The sequence below is a fragment of the Centropristis striata genome, chromosome 16 (assembly GCF_030273125.1).
Source record: "Centropristis striata isolate RG_2023a ecotype Rhode Island chromosome 16, C.striata_1.0, whole genome shotgun sequence".
In the NCBI taxonomy this organism is placed as follows: domain Eukaryota; kingdom Metazoa; phylum Chordata; class Actinopteri; order Perciformes; family Serranidae; genus Centropristis; species Centropristis striata.
In genome coordinates this window covers 28565441-28582831 of record NC_081532.1, presented here as the reverse complement: position 1 = coordinate 28582831, position 17391 = coordinate 28565441, and the positions used below count along the sequence as shown (strand labels likewise).

Here is a 17391-nt window from a genome sequence, read left to right as displayed (position 1 = left end):
CTAAGTACATTTACTCAAGTGTTCTTAAGTACAACTTTGAGCTACTTGTACTTGAGTATTTCCATTTTACGTAACATTATAGTTCTACTCCATTACATTTAGCTAACAGCTTTAGTTACTTTTCAGGTCGAGAATTAACATGAAAAACACAATATATTTAAAGTGATTAGACTTATTTTTAATTAAATTTTATGACAGTATATATATATTTTTTTTTTTTAAATGTATTTTTTGGGGCTTTTCATGCCTTTAATGGACAGGATAGCTGAAGATAGACAGGAAGCAGGGGGCAGAGAGAGGGGAATGACATGCAGTAAACGGCCGTCTGATGCGGGACTCGAACCGGGGCCAGCTGCAGTGAGGACTGTAGCCTCTACACATGGGGCGCCTGCGTAACCCACTACGCTACCAACCACCCCCATGACAATATATTAAGTTAATAAATTACCCCTGTCTTTACAAAATGAAAACACTGCTTGCATAAAAGCATCAATACAAATAATCCAGTAATATATTTAGAATATATAAAACAGTGGCTCCATTCTGCATAACGAGTACTTTTACTTTTGATACTTTAAGTACATTTCTGGTACTTTTGTACTTTTGAATGCAGGACTTTTAATTGTAGTGGAGTAATTTTACAGTGTGGTATTAGTACTCTTACTTAAGTAAAGTATCTGAATACTTTTTCCACCAAAATGCGAATCTAGATGCTTCAAAGACAGAAGCCAGAAAGGAAATAGGCACCGCCATGTTACAACGTTCATTATCTTTATCAACGCTATGGATGGTGCTCTGATATCTTTACATAGGGTGAATCAATGTGAGTATGGTGTACCTCATTATCAGGGCCTCCATCAGGAAATCCATTTCATCTTGTTCGGAGCAGATTTCGGGAAGAGTCTGTGGAGCAGAAAGAATCAGAGCAGCAGTTTGAGTTGTGTGTTGATCAGACCTAATCAGCAGACTATTGAAAAGGCGAACCCACGTGGAGCTCAATCAGCGTTTTTCCTTTTTTAACATTGTGTAGTTTTTAAGTCAAGTGATTCTTTGACAGGCATCAATCATTGATTTGTGTTTACAAAACACCTGTTTGTATTATGGACGAAGTGAAAATTCTTTATATACTCTATAAATAGGCATTTCATATCTGTCTTGTATGTGTGACCTTTGAATTAAAGACGTAGGAGCACCGCTGTGGGATGTTGTTGAGTTGATTACATGTAATGTAACTCCTGATGAGGAGCTATCATCTGACATTTAGATGCGACTTGTCCTTTGGCGCCTTACAAAGTGTGAGCTGACCTTTATGGCCACCTGCATGGGGCCGTTATCACCACTAATCCCCAGAACTTGTCCTTCATAGACTTCACCAAACGCACCGTGACCAAGAGCCCTGGAAAAACAAGTTCAAACATAAATGAAAAGACATTCAGCATCAGCACTGAAAGCTGACGTTTTGACAAGTGCGCTGTACCTCAGAAGTGTTATGTTCTTGCGCGGCACTTCCTTTAGTTCGTTGAGTGAGGCGGCCTTCCCAGCGAAGCAGTAGTTTGGGTTGTAGTCCGTCATGATGGTGGAGGAGCGGATCTTGCTCAGCTTGTACTCTGGACTCTGCAGACGCCCCCTCACTGCGTGCAGGTCGTTCTTCTTGCGGTACCACACTAAAGACGAAGACAGGACAAGCTCCTTTTACTTCAAATTGCAAGAATGTTTTTGAAAAAATCTCTAACTCGACCCACACTTGCATGTAATGCACTGTTCACACTACACAACTTGTCTTGAAGTCGATGAGGTCACACACGGCCCAAGATCTTTCACCAGGAGGAATCCCCGATGAGTATTTCTGGTCTCCAAATTACATTTTGTTATGAAAACACACGAGACCTGACATGCGAAATGAAGTTATACCATTTGTGGGACTTTTTTAATAGGATCTATTATCAGTCTCGCAGACACACAACACAAACTTCCTGGATTAACAGACTTATCTTAACCCATGCCATGATCTTTTCCCAAACCTAACCAAGAAGTTTTTGTGCCTAAACCGTAACCATACGTAACCGTTTTCAGGACGTACCACGTATTGTCCTGTACTGTGCACCCGCAGAGAGACCTAGACCTTTTGTTACAAAAACTCGCCAACAGGTCCAGATATTGAGCCAGTTATATATCTAGAATGCATCTTTTATGCATACGCAAACCTATTGCCTTTTGCCTTTGAACATTTAACAATCAACTGCTGATTTTTGAGTGCCGAGCCCACACTGATTTGCCTCTGATCTGGAACTTGTGCTCCAAAAACTGTCAGCAAGAGGAAAAATCAGGGCTAAAGTTGTGTAGTGTGAAGAAGGCATTGGTTTTAGAAGCAACTTCCTGACTACCTGCTAACTGTAGGAGCGGTAACACAAGGAGGGTCAAGCCCCATCGCAGTATGCTTATCAATGTAGAAAAAACATTCTCGGGGCCAGAAAGTGTTAAAAAAGTTTGATGTGGAAAGTCTGTGTCTCTGCTTTAAGAAGTCGAATCCCTCCACACACAAACACAATGTTTGGGGGATGCATGTGGGATATGCTCTCCTTGGTTACTGCTCCTAGCCTGTCTGTGCCAGTGAGTTTGGACTCACCCGCCGTGGAGGCAGCCCACATCCCCGATGCAGGTTGGTAGTCTGCCAGGGAGGGGGGCGTTGTGTGCAGGTAAGAGGTGCCGTCGAGCCATCGCCCGGTGCAGATGCTAGGTACTCAGGGTGGGGTGGGATGAGGAGGAGGGTTGAGGAGGAGAAGGAGGAGGAGGAGGGGAAGGAGGAGGAGGAGCAGGAGGAGGAGCAGATGGGGCACCCAGGGAACAGACTACCTCCCTGCATGGGGGAGAGCTCAGGTGAAGAGACACTGTTAACCTGAAGGGTGCGTGTAGGTTTGCTCTTTGCAGCGGAAAGTAACATGTAATGTAATGTAATTGCACAGATGTTTTTGTTTTAGTATTTGATTTATTCATTTGCAAATTCACAAAATTACACACAGTGCAGTTAGTGAGATTGTCACACTACATAGCTCAACCATTTGTCATTATAAAATTGTGCACAGAAGTCAGCTCAGTTTGCATTTTGCCTGGTAATTATAGTTGTTCGATGTACAGTTTGTTTGTTCATGACTGGTTATAATTACCAAAACAACCACCTTATCTGCAATTAATATCTCTCTGATTACAGAGTGCATTTATGTTAAGCTATTAAAAAGCAATTTACATTTGTTTGAAATACTTACTTGTTTTGTGACTTTTTTGTTCAGAATTTTTCAGAATTTGATGACTAACAATTGCCGGCCTCGCTGATCTTTATCCTACCTCCACTTTAATGCAATATGTGTACCAAATAAACAATTTTCAACTAAGGTCCATGAATATCACTACAAAGTGTTTCTCAGGTCTCACATTGGTCCTTCAATCTGTCAGATTTACGTTATATATATCCCTTCCTTTCTACAGGAGGTTTATTATAAGTATAAAGTAAGTTCAGTCCAAACTTTAGTCTCTTGCTATTCCTGGCTGTCTTGTCAGACAGCGCACAGGCACAGAGAGCTGAAAATTTGATTGATCTTCTACAGGAAGTCAGTGCTGCGCAGATTTCTCCTGAGGCCCTTACACAAAGTTTAGATTCACCAAAACTGACTGTTGGAAAAGAAGAGCGCGTCTTCCACGGCTGAGCTTCACTTAATATTCAGCACTTTCAGTGAGGTTATCGAGAGGTCACGAGAGAGAGAGAGAGAGAGAGAGAGAGAGAGACAGAGAGAGAGAGAGAGAGAGAGAGAGAGAGAAATCTGCTGTATTCAAACACCTTTAAAAGTACTTGGTGGCCGAAATGTCAGGATTCCCTTCCTACTGCAGTCATTCACAGCAGATGGTTGTCAAAAAGGTGCAAAAAAGTGTTTAATTAGCTGTATAATCCCTCACTGTCCTATATATGTTGTTGTTGTTACAACTGCTTACAAACTGTATATATTTACATAAAGTGTCTGCGGTTAATAAAGCTAGATTTAGTATATAAGTCAACAGTAAACAAGAGATATTGCATAGCAGCTCTTAAGACCAAGATAAATACTAAGGCAACATTAGTAGCATATGGTAATGTTATGATCATAATTCATATTACATGTAGATCATGGTTGTCTTTAGTTTATCTGTCGTCTTTCTTTCTTTTTCCTAGAGTTACTGCCACTGAGAAGTTAAACATAGAAATACTTTGATCAGAATGATCGTTTGTTTATCAATTACTCACCATGTTTTACCCTTAAATTCAGGAAGAATACTTTATTTTTCCTGAATGCCTTAACAATGAGCCAGGAACAGCTGAAAACGTAGTAACGGCTTGATGAATTGAAGTAAATGGAGGAACTGTTTAATAAGAGTCAGTAACTCATTTTAAATCACTTCTTAAAAACCACTTTTATAGACTTGCTTTTATTTAATGTGATGGTTCCTGCTCTGTCTTTTATTAATTCATTGTTTTTAGCCTTATGGCATCATTCTCTGTGTAATTAACTGCTCTCTGTCGAAGCACTTTGTAAACTGCTGTTTTTAAAAGGTGCTCTATAAATGAAGTTATCATTTTTATTGTTATTATATTATAATAACTTTTTTTAAACATCCATTTAAAACTCGTCTGACCAGCATGGACTCACAGACTCGCTCACTGCTTAGATTTTGGAAAAAATTTATGTAAATGTTATGTAGTTTTGCTGTTATTAAACGCTGCCGGCATTTACTTCAATCCATCAAAGATTTATTTAATCCTTTTTCTGCCATTTTCTGAGTCTTTGTTCACCATGGAGGTGAAGTTTCCTTAATGAAATCAAGAGGATACGCTTGGAGGAAGTGATGTACAAATGGTCATTTTAAGTGTGAAGTACCGCTTTAAAACTGGTTGTTAATTCCCTAATTATTCCTATTTTATGCTGTTAACCAGTAAAGCATTTTAGAGCATGTAAGACTATCAGATAATCTCAAACAAATCTATCTCTTCACTTGAGACCGAATACTTGTTATCACCATGCTGTGTGTAAATAGCCTTTTGCTGTATCACAGCTCTATTTTTGTCTGCTGTATCCTAAAACTTGTATCACAGAGAGTCAATGCCCGTGGTTTAAGATAAACTGTGTGCTTCCCAAAATGACTAAAACCTTTTATAACTATTCTCTCAGATGGTTTTTGAGTGTTTTAATCTTCTTGGCTTTCATTCATGATTGTTTTTTTTCAGCCTCTGAATCATAACTCCTGACATTTACTGCTGTCTAATCTCAGTCATCAGCACACATCCCCAGCTGAGGGAAGCGTCCGACTTAAATGTCAAACCTTTCTGCTCCGCCTTTTTGTAGCTTATGATGTATCTAATTGAGTCATTGGGTAAGATGCTTTCACTACATCCCTACCATTTCCTGCTTCCGTGTAAGCAATAGTAAGCAATAAATACAACATATTACTTGCATTATCTCACTAATCGTCTGCCGTATAGTCACCTTTCACACAAGAAAAGTCGTATTTACATACAGAGAGAGAGAGAGTCACTCGAATGAAGTGCTTGTAATAAAACTGTACTGACTGTGTCAGTAACATATCTTTCCCACAGCTCCCTTAATCATGTGGCGCACAGCCAGGTGGAGGACAAACTATAATCAACAGGTTTTCCTGTTTCTGTCATCAGCCACATCTGGAAACATCTGCATGTCCAGCTGTGCTCACAGCCGGTGGAAGGTGGAGGGCACAGACTGCACACAGAACTGAAAGAGTCTCTTACTGAGGATGACGCCGGCGCAGATCAGAGCGATGCCACTCGCGACGGTGGAGACGACGACAGCGAGGATCAAAGATGTTGACATCTGGCCCTGCAGAGCCGGGCCTTGAGGAGCTGCTGAGAGAGAGTTCAGCAGGTTTATGTGTTTGGATTGTAAAGAATTTATCACATGAAATTAAAAGGAGCTGTTAACCTGTCATAGCTGTTGTTGAAGGGACAGAAAAGCGTTTGTTTGGGGTGATAACTTACCGATGGTGCCGATGCATGTCACGTTGTCGCCGGCGAGGACTTCGTCATCGTCGCAGAGACACAGGATGAGATGAGTGTCTTCGTCACGTTTGCAGCTCTGCGACTGACAGTGGCTGCAGTTCAGCTGCACTTTGATCTCACACTCGCCGTGACTTTCCATGGCTGCAGCGAGCAATACGCACACACATAAACACATGGATGCAAAGAAATACCAAACCAAACAACTGGCACGAACAATTTACTAGAAAGACAGAGATCATCAAAGGGAAATAACAACTAAACTATCTCAAAAAACATCTGTTCACGACCGCTCACACAACTGGTGCAGTATAATGGATATTCACTCACATGGACAAGTAGCGAGCCTGCACAGTTGGGACACTGTTTATGTGGAAGGGTATAAAATAGTAAGATTTTAGCAAAAACGCATGTGTTTGGGACTTAGATTATATTGCACAAGTTGTGTGAGAGTTTGTAAACAGATATTCTGATATAGCTTTGCTGCTGTTAAATGCAGCCCCGATTTATTTCAATTCATTAAAAAAAATTCTTGTCTCATTGTGGACCATGAGAGAAAAACAAAGTAACATGGGGTTCTTAATTGATATGCAAATTGTCATTCTACAGTTTTCCTTTAAGTTTGCAACAAGGTCCGGTGATGCGCTGTATGTGTCTTAGGATGCTTTCACACCTGAGCTGATTGGTCCGCTGTAAACCGACCCTGGAACCTTTTGTTGGATGGTCCGAACTCTGATCTGCTAATAAAACAGGGGGTCTGGGTTCGCTTCCAAGTGCAGGTGAGAAATGAAAAATGTCTTGGGACGGACGTGATCTAATGACTTGGTCCAGTTTTCAATTCAAACGCTCCATGTAACTGAAAGTTGCACTAGTTTTACCTGAGTTGGATTCTTCTTGTATGCATAATGTGTGTATTGCCTATTTTTATTTTCTGCTGTTTTTATCACATGCTGCCATGTATTGTCACTGTCATTTTAATCAGTAAATGGCAACCAGCCTTGGCCAAGTCTCCCTTGAAAAAGACATTTCAATCACTTCAGGGTAAAATAAAGGTTAAATAAAATAAATTACATGATGAATGATGTCTAATAGATGAAGGAGTGTCCATGGCCGATTCTTAGCTCTGCTTTTGGTATCCAATCACAGAATGGAGAGGGACGGCAAGACAATGACGCGTACTATTGGACAGATGGAAGCTTGTAGTTTGCTTACAGATCCAACATGGCTGCAGCAGACGCCAAGTTTTAGCCTTGCTCCCAAGGCAAGAAGTCTTGTTGAGTGTGGAGGCACTTAAAGATAAGTAGGCACCAATGTTACTTTCGCCTGTTTGCCAGAGAAGGCTAGCCCATGGGTGCTACAGTTTAATTTGAGTCAATCACACATACACCTGCCAACTGCTGTAAATAATTGCAAGAATACAAAATCCATGAGAGAAAATACTCCCCAACAAATGCACTATTTACTTCTGTTAGAGTAAGATTCACTGGAAATGAGAGTTCCCTGCTGTTTTGGGTAAATTGTAAAATATATATTATAATTATACATCCTCACCAGGAACAAATTGGCTTTGGGCTAGGAGCCACACACACAGTGTGGAAGTTAGAGTTTCTGATTAAGAAAATTACAAAATTTTGTACTGGAACCTCTCAGCACAGTACATGTTGTGTTCAAGACCAATAAAGCTTCTACATTATTAAATTACTCTAAACTGTGATGTGACAAAAACAGTGCTCCATTGTTTCTTATTACAAAATATGAATATGTGTGTCATATCAAACATAATCTTACTTAGATAGAAGATAAGAAGATAAGAAGAAGAAGATAAGATCCCTTAACTAAATTAGAGAAAAGCTTCAATAATTCCATAATAATCATTTAAATGTATCTCTTTGTCTGGATCTAGTTTTAATCGTGTTTCATGTCTGAACGCTGCAGACAGTCGCTGTGTTTGAAAGCGCTGAGTGGCAGCACACATGGCAGCAACAACATCATCTTTCACATGAGAAAGGAGGGCTGTGTGTCGGTGCCGGGGGCAACGAGCTGCATGAGGCTGTGAATTAGAGAACTGCCTTCCTCTTCCTCCCACTAAATAATGAGAATCAGATGGTAGGTTCACAAAAAAACACCACTGCATATATTCATGTGAGCGTGAAGGCCAAAGTGCTCAGGCGGATACTTTGGCACAAACAGGTACAAGAACTTGTAAACACACACACACACACACACACACACACCCTGGAGCATTGATTCGATCAACCATTTCTTTGTCTCTTATGATGTCAGTCTCACCTGCCAGCGGCTGAAGGAAAATCTCTCCCATCGGATGAATGAATGAGATTCCATTCTGACCGTCAGCTGTGATCTCATCCGTCAGCGCAGCATCACCTCCTGTTGCAAAATGTATGTCGTCAAAACCAATCTTACCCAATAACGACAATTTAAGCATTTCAGTGGTGGAAAGTAACTAAGTACATTTACTTAAGTACTAAACTTAAGTACAATTTTGAGGTATTTGTACTTAGTATTTCCATTTCATGTAGCTTTATACTTCTATTCTGCTACATTTTACAGGCAAATGTTGTATTTTTTTACTCCACTAAATGTAGCTACCAGCTTTAGTTACTTTTCAGGTCGAGATTTAACATAAAACACATGATGAATTTAAAGCGATTAGACTCTTTTTTCACTAAATCTTGTAACGGTATTTTAAGTAGTTAAATGAGCCCTGTTTTAACAAAATTAAAACACTGCTTACATAAAAGCATCAATTATAATAATGATATATTATATTTAGAATACATAAAACAATCTGAGTGGGTTCATTCTGCATTATGAGTACTTTTATCTTTAATATTTTAAGTTAACATTTTGATGCTGATACTTTTGTGCTTTTACTTCAGTAAGTTTTGAATGCAGGACTTTTACTTGTAGTGGAGTCATTTTATGGTGTAGTATTAGTACTTTTACTTAAGTAAGAGATCTGAATACTTCCTCCACTACTGATGCTCGTCAGTTTGTATCCACTTTTGACAGTTTTCTCTCGACCTCCCCAAAAAATAAAAATAATGAATAAATGAACACCAACGCACGTCATCCTCCAATTTTACCTCGGTGGCAGAAAGCTGAAAGACTTTGAGATTAGATGGAGGACCTACTGTGAACCTCCTACATCCTGCTGCTTCTGACAAATGTTCTGTCACTCACGGACGAGAGCATAGAAATTAACGCAACAGTGTAATTACCATGTATGATTACCACGGCAACAAACTAACAATCAAGTCGCACTGCATGGTAGTCCTTGAAATTACTCATGACATTGCAAAATTGTACATGAAGGTGACGGTGACACCTACACATCGCAAAACTTTTCAAAGTTGAAACTGTGTCATTAAAGCTAGGAGTCAACTGTCGAGAGCAGCCAGACAGACTGGAGCACCAATCAACTGTCTTTTTAAATAGAGACAGTTATGCAACAGTTCTTCATGGAGTCTGTGGTGTTTCTGGGATAAAATAGACATAAAGTGATCAGGTTTTTTGGGAAGGATTAGTAATGGTAAAGCAATGCAGCTGAAGGGACAGAATACTGTTACCTCGGTAACCCCCTCCGCCACCTCCAGCCGTGCAGGCCCCACCGCCACCTCCAAATCCACCAAATGTGGACCAGCTGAGCTTGGACAGGGCCAGGGGACACGAGGACCCCCCCTCAGCACCCTCCACCAGAGACTTTCCTGCCCTTAGTTGAGGACTGGGACTGTCTTTCCATCCTCCACCTCCACCTCCACCTGCAGGGACACAAAGGCAAAAAAAAAGCACAAAATCAAACAGTATTTTATCATATACACTACCGGTCAAAAGTTTTAGAACACCCCAATTTTTCCAGTTTTTTATTGAAATTCAAGCAGTTCAAGTCAAATGAACAGCTTGAAAGGGTACGAAGGTAAGTGGTGAACTGCCAGAGGTAAATAAAAAAAGGTAAGCTTAACCAAAACTGAAAAATAATGTACATTTCAGAATGATACAAGTAGGCCTTTTTCAGGGAACAAGAAATGGGTTAACAACTTAACTCTATGGAGTCTTGGGCTATTTTATCCATTTTTGAATTCTTTTCATGTCTTTGCAAGTCATTTTGTGTCTTTTTTTTGTCATTTTGTGTCTTTTGGTGTCTTTTTTGTCATTTTGTGTCTTTTTTTGGTCATTTTGTGTCTTTTTTTAGTCCTTTAGTCCAACATAAAATGTGATTTTGAATCTTTTTTTTTAACTTTCAAAACACTATCATGCTCAATAAAGAATTTTAAATGTTGCAAATGTGCATTGATTTCAGAGTACACTGAGACATTAAACTGCATCATTTTCAATTAAATTCTGGAAAAGTTGGTGTGTTCTAAAACTTTTGACCAGTAGTGTATATTATGTATCATGCTATGATAGCAGACATATTATATATCATTCAAAAAAATCAGGCAGATTATCATACTATTACAACAAACATGTGCAATTATATCATATAAATGATATTATACAATTTATATAACATACTAATATAAAATCAATATTTTCTTTGGGGGAAAAATTGATTTACATTTATCTATGTTTCACCACAGTAGGGCACTGCGTTGTAGAGGTGTGAATCAGCAGAGGCCCCGTGATACGATTTTATCCCGATACTTGAGTCACGATACGATTTTATTTCGATTTTAAGCATTTTGTGATATGGTAAATATTGTGATACAATATATTAGCATTTAACAGTTTAACTGCATTTTGTGTTTGAAAATTAAATTATATCAAGAATTGTTTTGTTAAATAAGATACAATTCTCAGTCTATTCATCTCACTTCAGTCTTTTTATTTCTCCACAATGAGAGTCAAACCCACAGACTGACCAACAAAGTATTCAGTGAAATTGCAGCATTTTTCTTAAACTTTCCTAAACTTTAAGCTTTGATATGGCTGCGTCAGTGAAATAACGTTGCGCAATAACTTGAAATGTTTCGACAACTTCCTGACACGATATCCTGAGGCACATGGTGCCTATAGATTCCTTAGATCTTCAGTTTCATCTGATACCAGGATCTCCAGTATACAGTGAGTCTGCTACGGCCTCCGAAAAATAACCGAGAATACTGACGCTAAATAAACGCTTAATATAGAAACTTGGCGGCCATGAATCAATATAATATTGCCACGCAAAATATCACGATAATAGGGTGAATTGATTTTTTCCCCACCTCTACAGCAGAGGTCAAGATAGATCTTTAGCTTAAAAGTACCGGCTGCGGCAAATCAATATAATGCTTTTTAAGACCTTTTCAAAACCTCGGCAGAAAATATTCAATACTCTTTTCACAGTGAAACAACTGCACACATGGAAAAATTATTAGACCACCCTTGTTTTCTTCAATGTATTGTTCATTTTAATGCCTGGTACAACTAAAGGTATATTTGTTTGGACAAATATAATGATAACAACAAAAATAGCTGATATCTAGCCAAATCATTGATAATGATTTTGGTTATTATCGAGAAAACCATGGAAAATGTCTAGATATCAGCACTTAAATTTAACTCTTATGAGCTATTTTTGTTATCATTATATTTGTCCAAACAAATGTACCTTTAGTTGTACCAGGCATTAAAATGAACAAGAAAGAAAAGAAAAGAACTAATAATTTCTTCCATGACTGAAGGTGCTCTTAACTTTGACTGCAGAAAATATTCAATACTCTTTTCACAGTGAAACAACTGCACATTAGGGCTACATTTTAACATTTTTGAAGAGTGCTGTGCAACATGCTGTTTACAATCCTGAACCACAGTGGTTGACCATCACCAGGCATTTCTGCCATATGTCAGGTTTCATTGGCTCCAGTCAGACACTGGAGGTTCTCCATCTGACCGGGCCAATGGCAGCAGAGGAATTCATTGAGAGAGAGAGACAGCTTTTTGACTGACTAATGCAGACAGCAACTCAGGCTCTCAGTGCGTTGGGGAATATAAGCCTCAAGAAGGCAAGTTTCCAAGGAAGGAGCTCAGTTTTGTTGAGACTAAGTTTGACAAGGTGGAAGACTTCCAGCTGGAGATCTGAGTGATGCATTAGAAATACACTGAACAGAAACAAGAGCAGTGAGCACAGAGCTCTTGTTCTTTCCAACAGTTTTTGTCATATTTTAATGTTTCTTTGTTTCTGTTTATGGGCAGCTGGTGGGCAGACATGAGAGGGTCAACAGTGAGGACTCAACCATTCAGTCTCCAAAAAAAGATACAAAAGAACATTGGTCTTCATGTAGAAAGTCAGTATTAGATTTTTGCTTCAGTGCCGTGCAAGGTTATTATAGTTAACGAAAACTAACGAAATAACGAAAACTAGAATTGAAAAAACATTTTCATTAACTGAAATAAAAATAAAAACTAGAGTTTTTAAAAAAACAATAGCTAACTGAAACTGTATTGTGTGGTTACAAAACTAACTAAAATTATCCTGAAAATGTCCTTAGTTTTTCATTTTTGTCAACTTTTTTCATTCATAGTTCAGTGTTTCTATTTGAACATGCAACACATGGTGAATATGTTTACTGAGACTGGGATGTCTACACTCAAACCAAAATTCAAAACACCCTGAACTGTAAGAGTAAATAAACTTATTGGGGCTGAGATGGATAAACCAAAGGAAATAAAGGCAAAATTTATTATGACCTCTTTGAATCTCGCACCCAACATATAGCCCATTACAAAAAAAAAAAAACTAACACTAAAACTAATAAAAACTAAACTAAAACTAAGCATTTTCAAAAAAATAAAAACTAAACTAAAACTAGAAAACTCACTCTAAAAACTAACTAAAACTAACTGAATTTGAAAACAAAAATTCACAACGAAATTAAAACTAAAACAAATGAAAAATCCAAAACTATTATAACCTTGGTGCCGTGATGACCTTTCAGTCAACAGGTTGAGCCAGCAGCTGATCGAGGTCTCTAATCTACACGGAGGAGCAGAGAATCACATGTCCAGCAGGAGTTCCTAAGCCTTATCACATTTTGCAAAGCATGGTAACGACATACACTGTATCTACTGCAGTGCTTGTCTCATGTGACAGCGGGACCACCAGTTTCAACATTGCTCACACTCACACAAATGTAAAAACACATCCATACACACCTCCTCTACACACCACTAAGAGCTACATATTTCCCCTGACACTCAGATCTGTATCTAAACAAACCCACAGAGGTTACAATGAGATGAGCTGATAGATGGTCTGTGTTGAGACTCTGTCCATCAGAGGATTTACCGAGAACGTTCCAGCAGGCAATTCCAGGAGCAAAGAGAAGCCTCTGTGCCGTATATGTCTTGCTTCAACCTGTCAGGGAACTAAAAATATGATCCAGATAGATCCCATTATCCACAGGCCAAACATATCGTGCCGTGAGAAAGCAGGCATGCCAACGTGTGCTGCTTCCACTGAGTGTGTATACAGAACAAACATCTCCTCTCGTGGCCGTCTTCATGGCCAGGTTTAGCTGCTACCTTTTAGAGAAATTGTCCCATTGAGAATCCAGGGTTGGGGTTGGTCCAACTTTGAATGTGTTTAGAAAGACATACAGTCATGGAAAAATTATTAGACCACCCTTGTTTTCTTCAATGTATTGTTAATTTTAATGCCTGGTACAACTAAAGGTATATTTGTTTGGACAAATATAATGATAACAACAAAAATAGCTGATATCTAGCCAAATCATTGATAATGATTTTGGTTATTATCGAGAAAACCATGGAAAATGTCTAGATATCAGCTCTTAAATTAAACTCTTATGAGCTATTTTTGTTATCATTATATTTGTCCAAACAAATGTACCTTTAGTTGTACCAGGCATTAAAATGAACAAGAAATTGAAGAAAAAGGGTGGTCTAATAATTTTTTTCCATGACTGTAGGTGCTTTTAACTTTGACCCAAGTGGCAGCCACTGGAGCTAAAAACATTAATCCAAAATGAGTTTGTCATGAGGTAAATGGCAAAACTGCAGCTCCTTGAATGGAACCTGAGTGAGGCTTCAAAAGCAAGTCAATCCCCATAGACCTCTATGTGAAAATGCCCAACTTTAAAGCAGAAAAAAACATGTTTACAGCCTGCTGTAAAAAAGGGTTTTGGTCTCCCTTGCTCATTTACCCCCTCTCTCTTGGCTGAAATCCATAATGCTACCTCCCTGGACATTTTCAAGAAACACAAAGGTTTTTGGACTCAGTTAATCCCTTCAACTCGTCATCAGTCCCCAAATATGTAAGTCCAATCTATCATATTGTATTGTATTGTATTGTATTGTATTGTATTGTAATGCGTCCTTGGGTTTCTTGAAAGGCGGCATATAAATTTAAGTAATTATTATTATAGTTATGACTGCAGTGGGTAGTTTTTATATATCATCTGTTTAAATGTTACAGGTTGCATAATTAAATGTTTCTTTGTAGTTGTTGCCTTTTGAAAAGTTCTATATAAAGTTATTATTATGTATTATTATTGTTTCTTTCAGTTCTTTCCTTTGCGTTGTACAAAAACACTGAATGTGTCACTGAAAAAGTGAATCTGTTTCTTGATCTGTCTGCTGTTTGTCTGTCTGTCTAATAAAGGCATGAGATGTCCCTTGTTCTTGTTACGCTAAATTACTGACAGACAGTCAAGAGACTGCTTTCTATTAGAGAAGCTGTCTCTATGAGGGCTGTTGACTGCATGTTCTATTACAAAATAACCGGAACACTGTTTCTGAAAATAGATTTTTTAAACCTCAAATAAAACTCCATTCATACACTTTACTTTCACTTTGGGAATAATCCCAATGTCAGATATCACAAACTCTAGGCCAAAGTAGGGTCCATAGCACTACTTTAGTTGAGTCAAGCTTTTAAACAAACAATGGCCTGCATCTGAATAAATAGTAGTAAGACCGATCATACAGTACCTGCAGCACCAGTTTGACCGTTGGTACTGGAAGCTATGGTGCTGTTTTCATACTGCTCCAGTGGTATGTGGTCCAGACTGGACTCTGGGTCCTCCAGGTAGGCATTTCCTCCTCCGCCAGCCGCAATCAGCAAGGGAACTAGCTCATCTCCCTCCATCTGAAAAGACAGCATCACCAAAAATCTCACTCATCTGGGGCACTCAAAGAAGAACATGCCTGGAACACGCGTGTAACTGCATCTTTAATGCACTTTAATGACAATGAAAAGGGTGTTCTGACAAGCAGTCTCTGCAGTAAAGTAATTGGAACATGATCCAGGAAAGGATATCCTAATAAGAGAGAACATTTTCCTTGTGCCAATTTTATGATAAAACATCTTTCCAACCTCGAGTGTGTGTCCAAACTATATTTAAACCCGTGGCTTAGAGCGTGAGACACTCTGAGCCGCTGAATCATTTCAATATGCCGATAGACATTTTTGATGCATATCAGTATGTACACTTAATCTGCACAAGGTGTCAAACAAACTACAGAAAAAGCATACTACTGAAGCAACACAAGCATCTTCTGTTACCTTAAAGATGTACGTGGCACCTCCTCCTCCGCCTCCTCCTCCAGCCCACTCTGCGCCGGCCTCTCCCCTCAGGTTGTCTTCAATCACTGATGACTCTCCCAGGCAGATCCGCTGGGTGTAGGGATTTCTCTACACCACGGGGGAGAGAGAGATTTGATTTTCAGAGAAAGAAGCTGTCTTCATAAAAGTCTAAATCCAGCAGGGAAGAACTTTTTGATCTCGGTTACTTTCTTGCATCCACTCTCCTGGCAAAAGATATCCCAGTGGGACCACACACACTTCAATAAATCCTTCCAGCTCATCCTCGAGTTCACCCTACTCACCCCCGGGCATGCATCCTCTCCCTGGTGGCCCACCAAGATGTAAAGTATATCCCCTTTCTCCAGAGGAAATATGGCTGATATGAAGACCCCGTGGTTGCGTTTGTTGTGGTTTTTGGCTCCTTTCCCTCCTGCAGCCCCGTAAGCAGAGATCCTAAAGGATATCATTGGACCACAAGGGGTTTAAATACTGTCACTGAAAGAAATTGCTTTCTGGCTCGGGCTCCACAGTATATTACACACAGGACGGATAGACTTGAGGTAAATAGCTAGCGATGACTGCTATTACACACAACTTAGGAGACAGTCACCTGTTGTTTCTTCCTCTTACAAACAGACACTATGTGTTGATATTGGCATGAAGAACAGCTGTGTGCGATCTATGGGACCTTATTAAACACCCTGTAAATCCTCTGATTACTGATGATATTTTTCTATAGCCTCATTTCATGTCGTGAGCGTGATAATGAGGTCCCATGACTTGCTGTGCAAAGACAATCAAACTGCTTGAAGTCTAGATCTGGCAGGACAATAATCAGTTACACTCAGCATGGCCACAGCAATTTAAATCCCAAGCACGCAGACACACCACTAAACTGTCTTCAGCCCAGCTCGTCTTCGATGACTAAGCTCAAAGACATGAACTATGTATGACTTTTGGAAAATATAAGTAGTGTAAGAACTGTAAACAACAGTAGAATCACTGCTCTGACAGGAGAAGACTGGCTGTATTTCTGACTTCCATACCCTGTCAGTGGCTCCCAACCTCAGACCCACTGTTGCTGGTTTGATGTGTTGTTGTGTTTTTGGACTGGAGGAACTTTCTCACACTTCTAAGAACATAGTTCCAAACCCTTCTCCCTCTCAATTGTGCACCGCAAGAACTAGGAATGATTGCGATTCTTACAACACTGCTTTAAGGGGCTTTTTTAGCTCCTACACTACCGGTCAAAAGTTTTAGAACACCCCAATTTTTCAATTTTTTTAATGAAATTCAAGCAGTTCAAGTCAAATGAACAGCTTGAAAGGGTACGAAGGTAAGTGGTGAACTGCCAGAGGTAAATAAAAAAAGGTAAGCTTAACCAAAACTGAAAACTAATGTACATTTCAGAATTATACAAGTAGGCCTTTTTTCAGGGAACAAGAAGTGGGTTAACAACTTAACTCTATGGAGTCTTGGGCTATTTTGTCATTTTTTTTTATTCTTTTCATGTCTTTGTAAGTCATTTTGTGACTTTCTGTGTCTTTTTTTAGTCATTTTGTGTCTTTAGGTGTCTTTTTTGTCATTTTGTGTCTTTTTTTGGTAATTTTGTGTCTTTTTTTTAGTCCTTTAGTCCAACATAAAATGTGATTTTGAATCTTTTTTTTTTAACTTTCAAAACACTATCATGCTCAATAAAGAAATTTAAATGTTGCAAATGTGCATTGATTTCAGAGTACACTGAGACATTAAACTGCATCATTTTCAATTAAATTCTGGAAAAGTTGGT

General features: G+C 39.0%; 1 protein-coding gene across 1 annotated transcript in view; it reads right to left on the bottom strand.

Annotated features, from left to right (window-relative positions):
* ltk (leukocyte receptor tyrosine kinase) overlaps positions 1–17391 on the bottom strand; it is a 78914-nt gene that overhangs the window by 15773 nt on the left and 45750 nt on the right. The window contains exons 13-22 of the mRNA XM_059353483.1: positions 15905–16055; positions 15582–15710; positions 15008–15164; positions 9643–9828; positions 8342–8440; positions 6035–6196; positions 5789–5902; positions 1478–1664; positions 1306–1396; positions 839–903 (exon numbers count right to left, since the gene is read on the bottom strand). Of these exons, the coding sequence (XP_059209466.1) occupies positions 839–903; positions 1306–1396; positions 1478–1664; positions 5789–5902; positions 6035–6196; positions 8342–8440; positions 9643–9828; positions 15008–15164; positions 15582–15710; positions 15905–16055 (1341 nt within the window). The remainder of the gene's footprint in view (positions 1–838; positions 904–1305; positions 1397–1477; positions 1665–5788; positions 5903–6034; positions 6197–8341; positions 8441–9642; positions 9829–15007; positions 15165–15581; positions 15711–15904; positions 16056–17391) is intronic.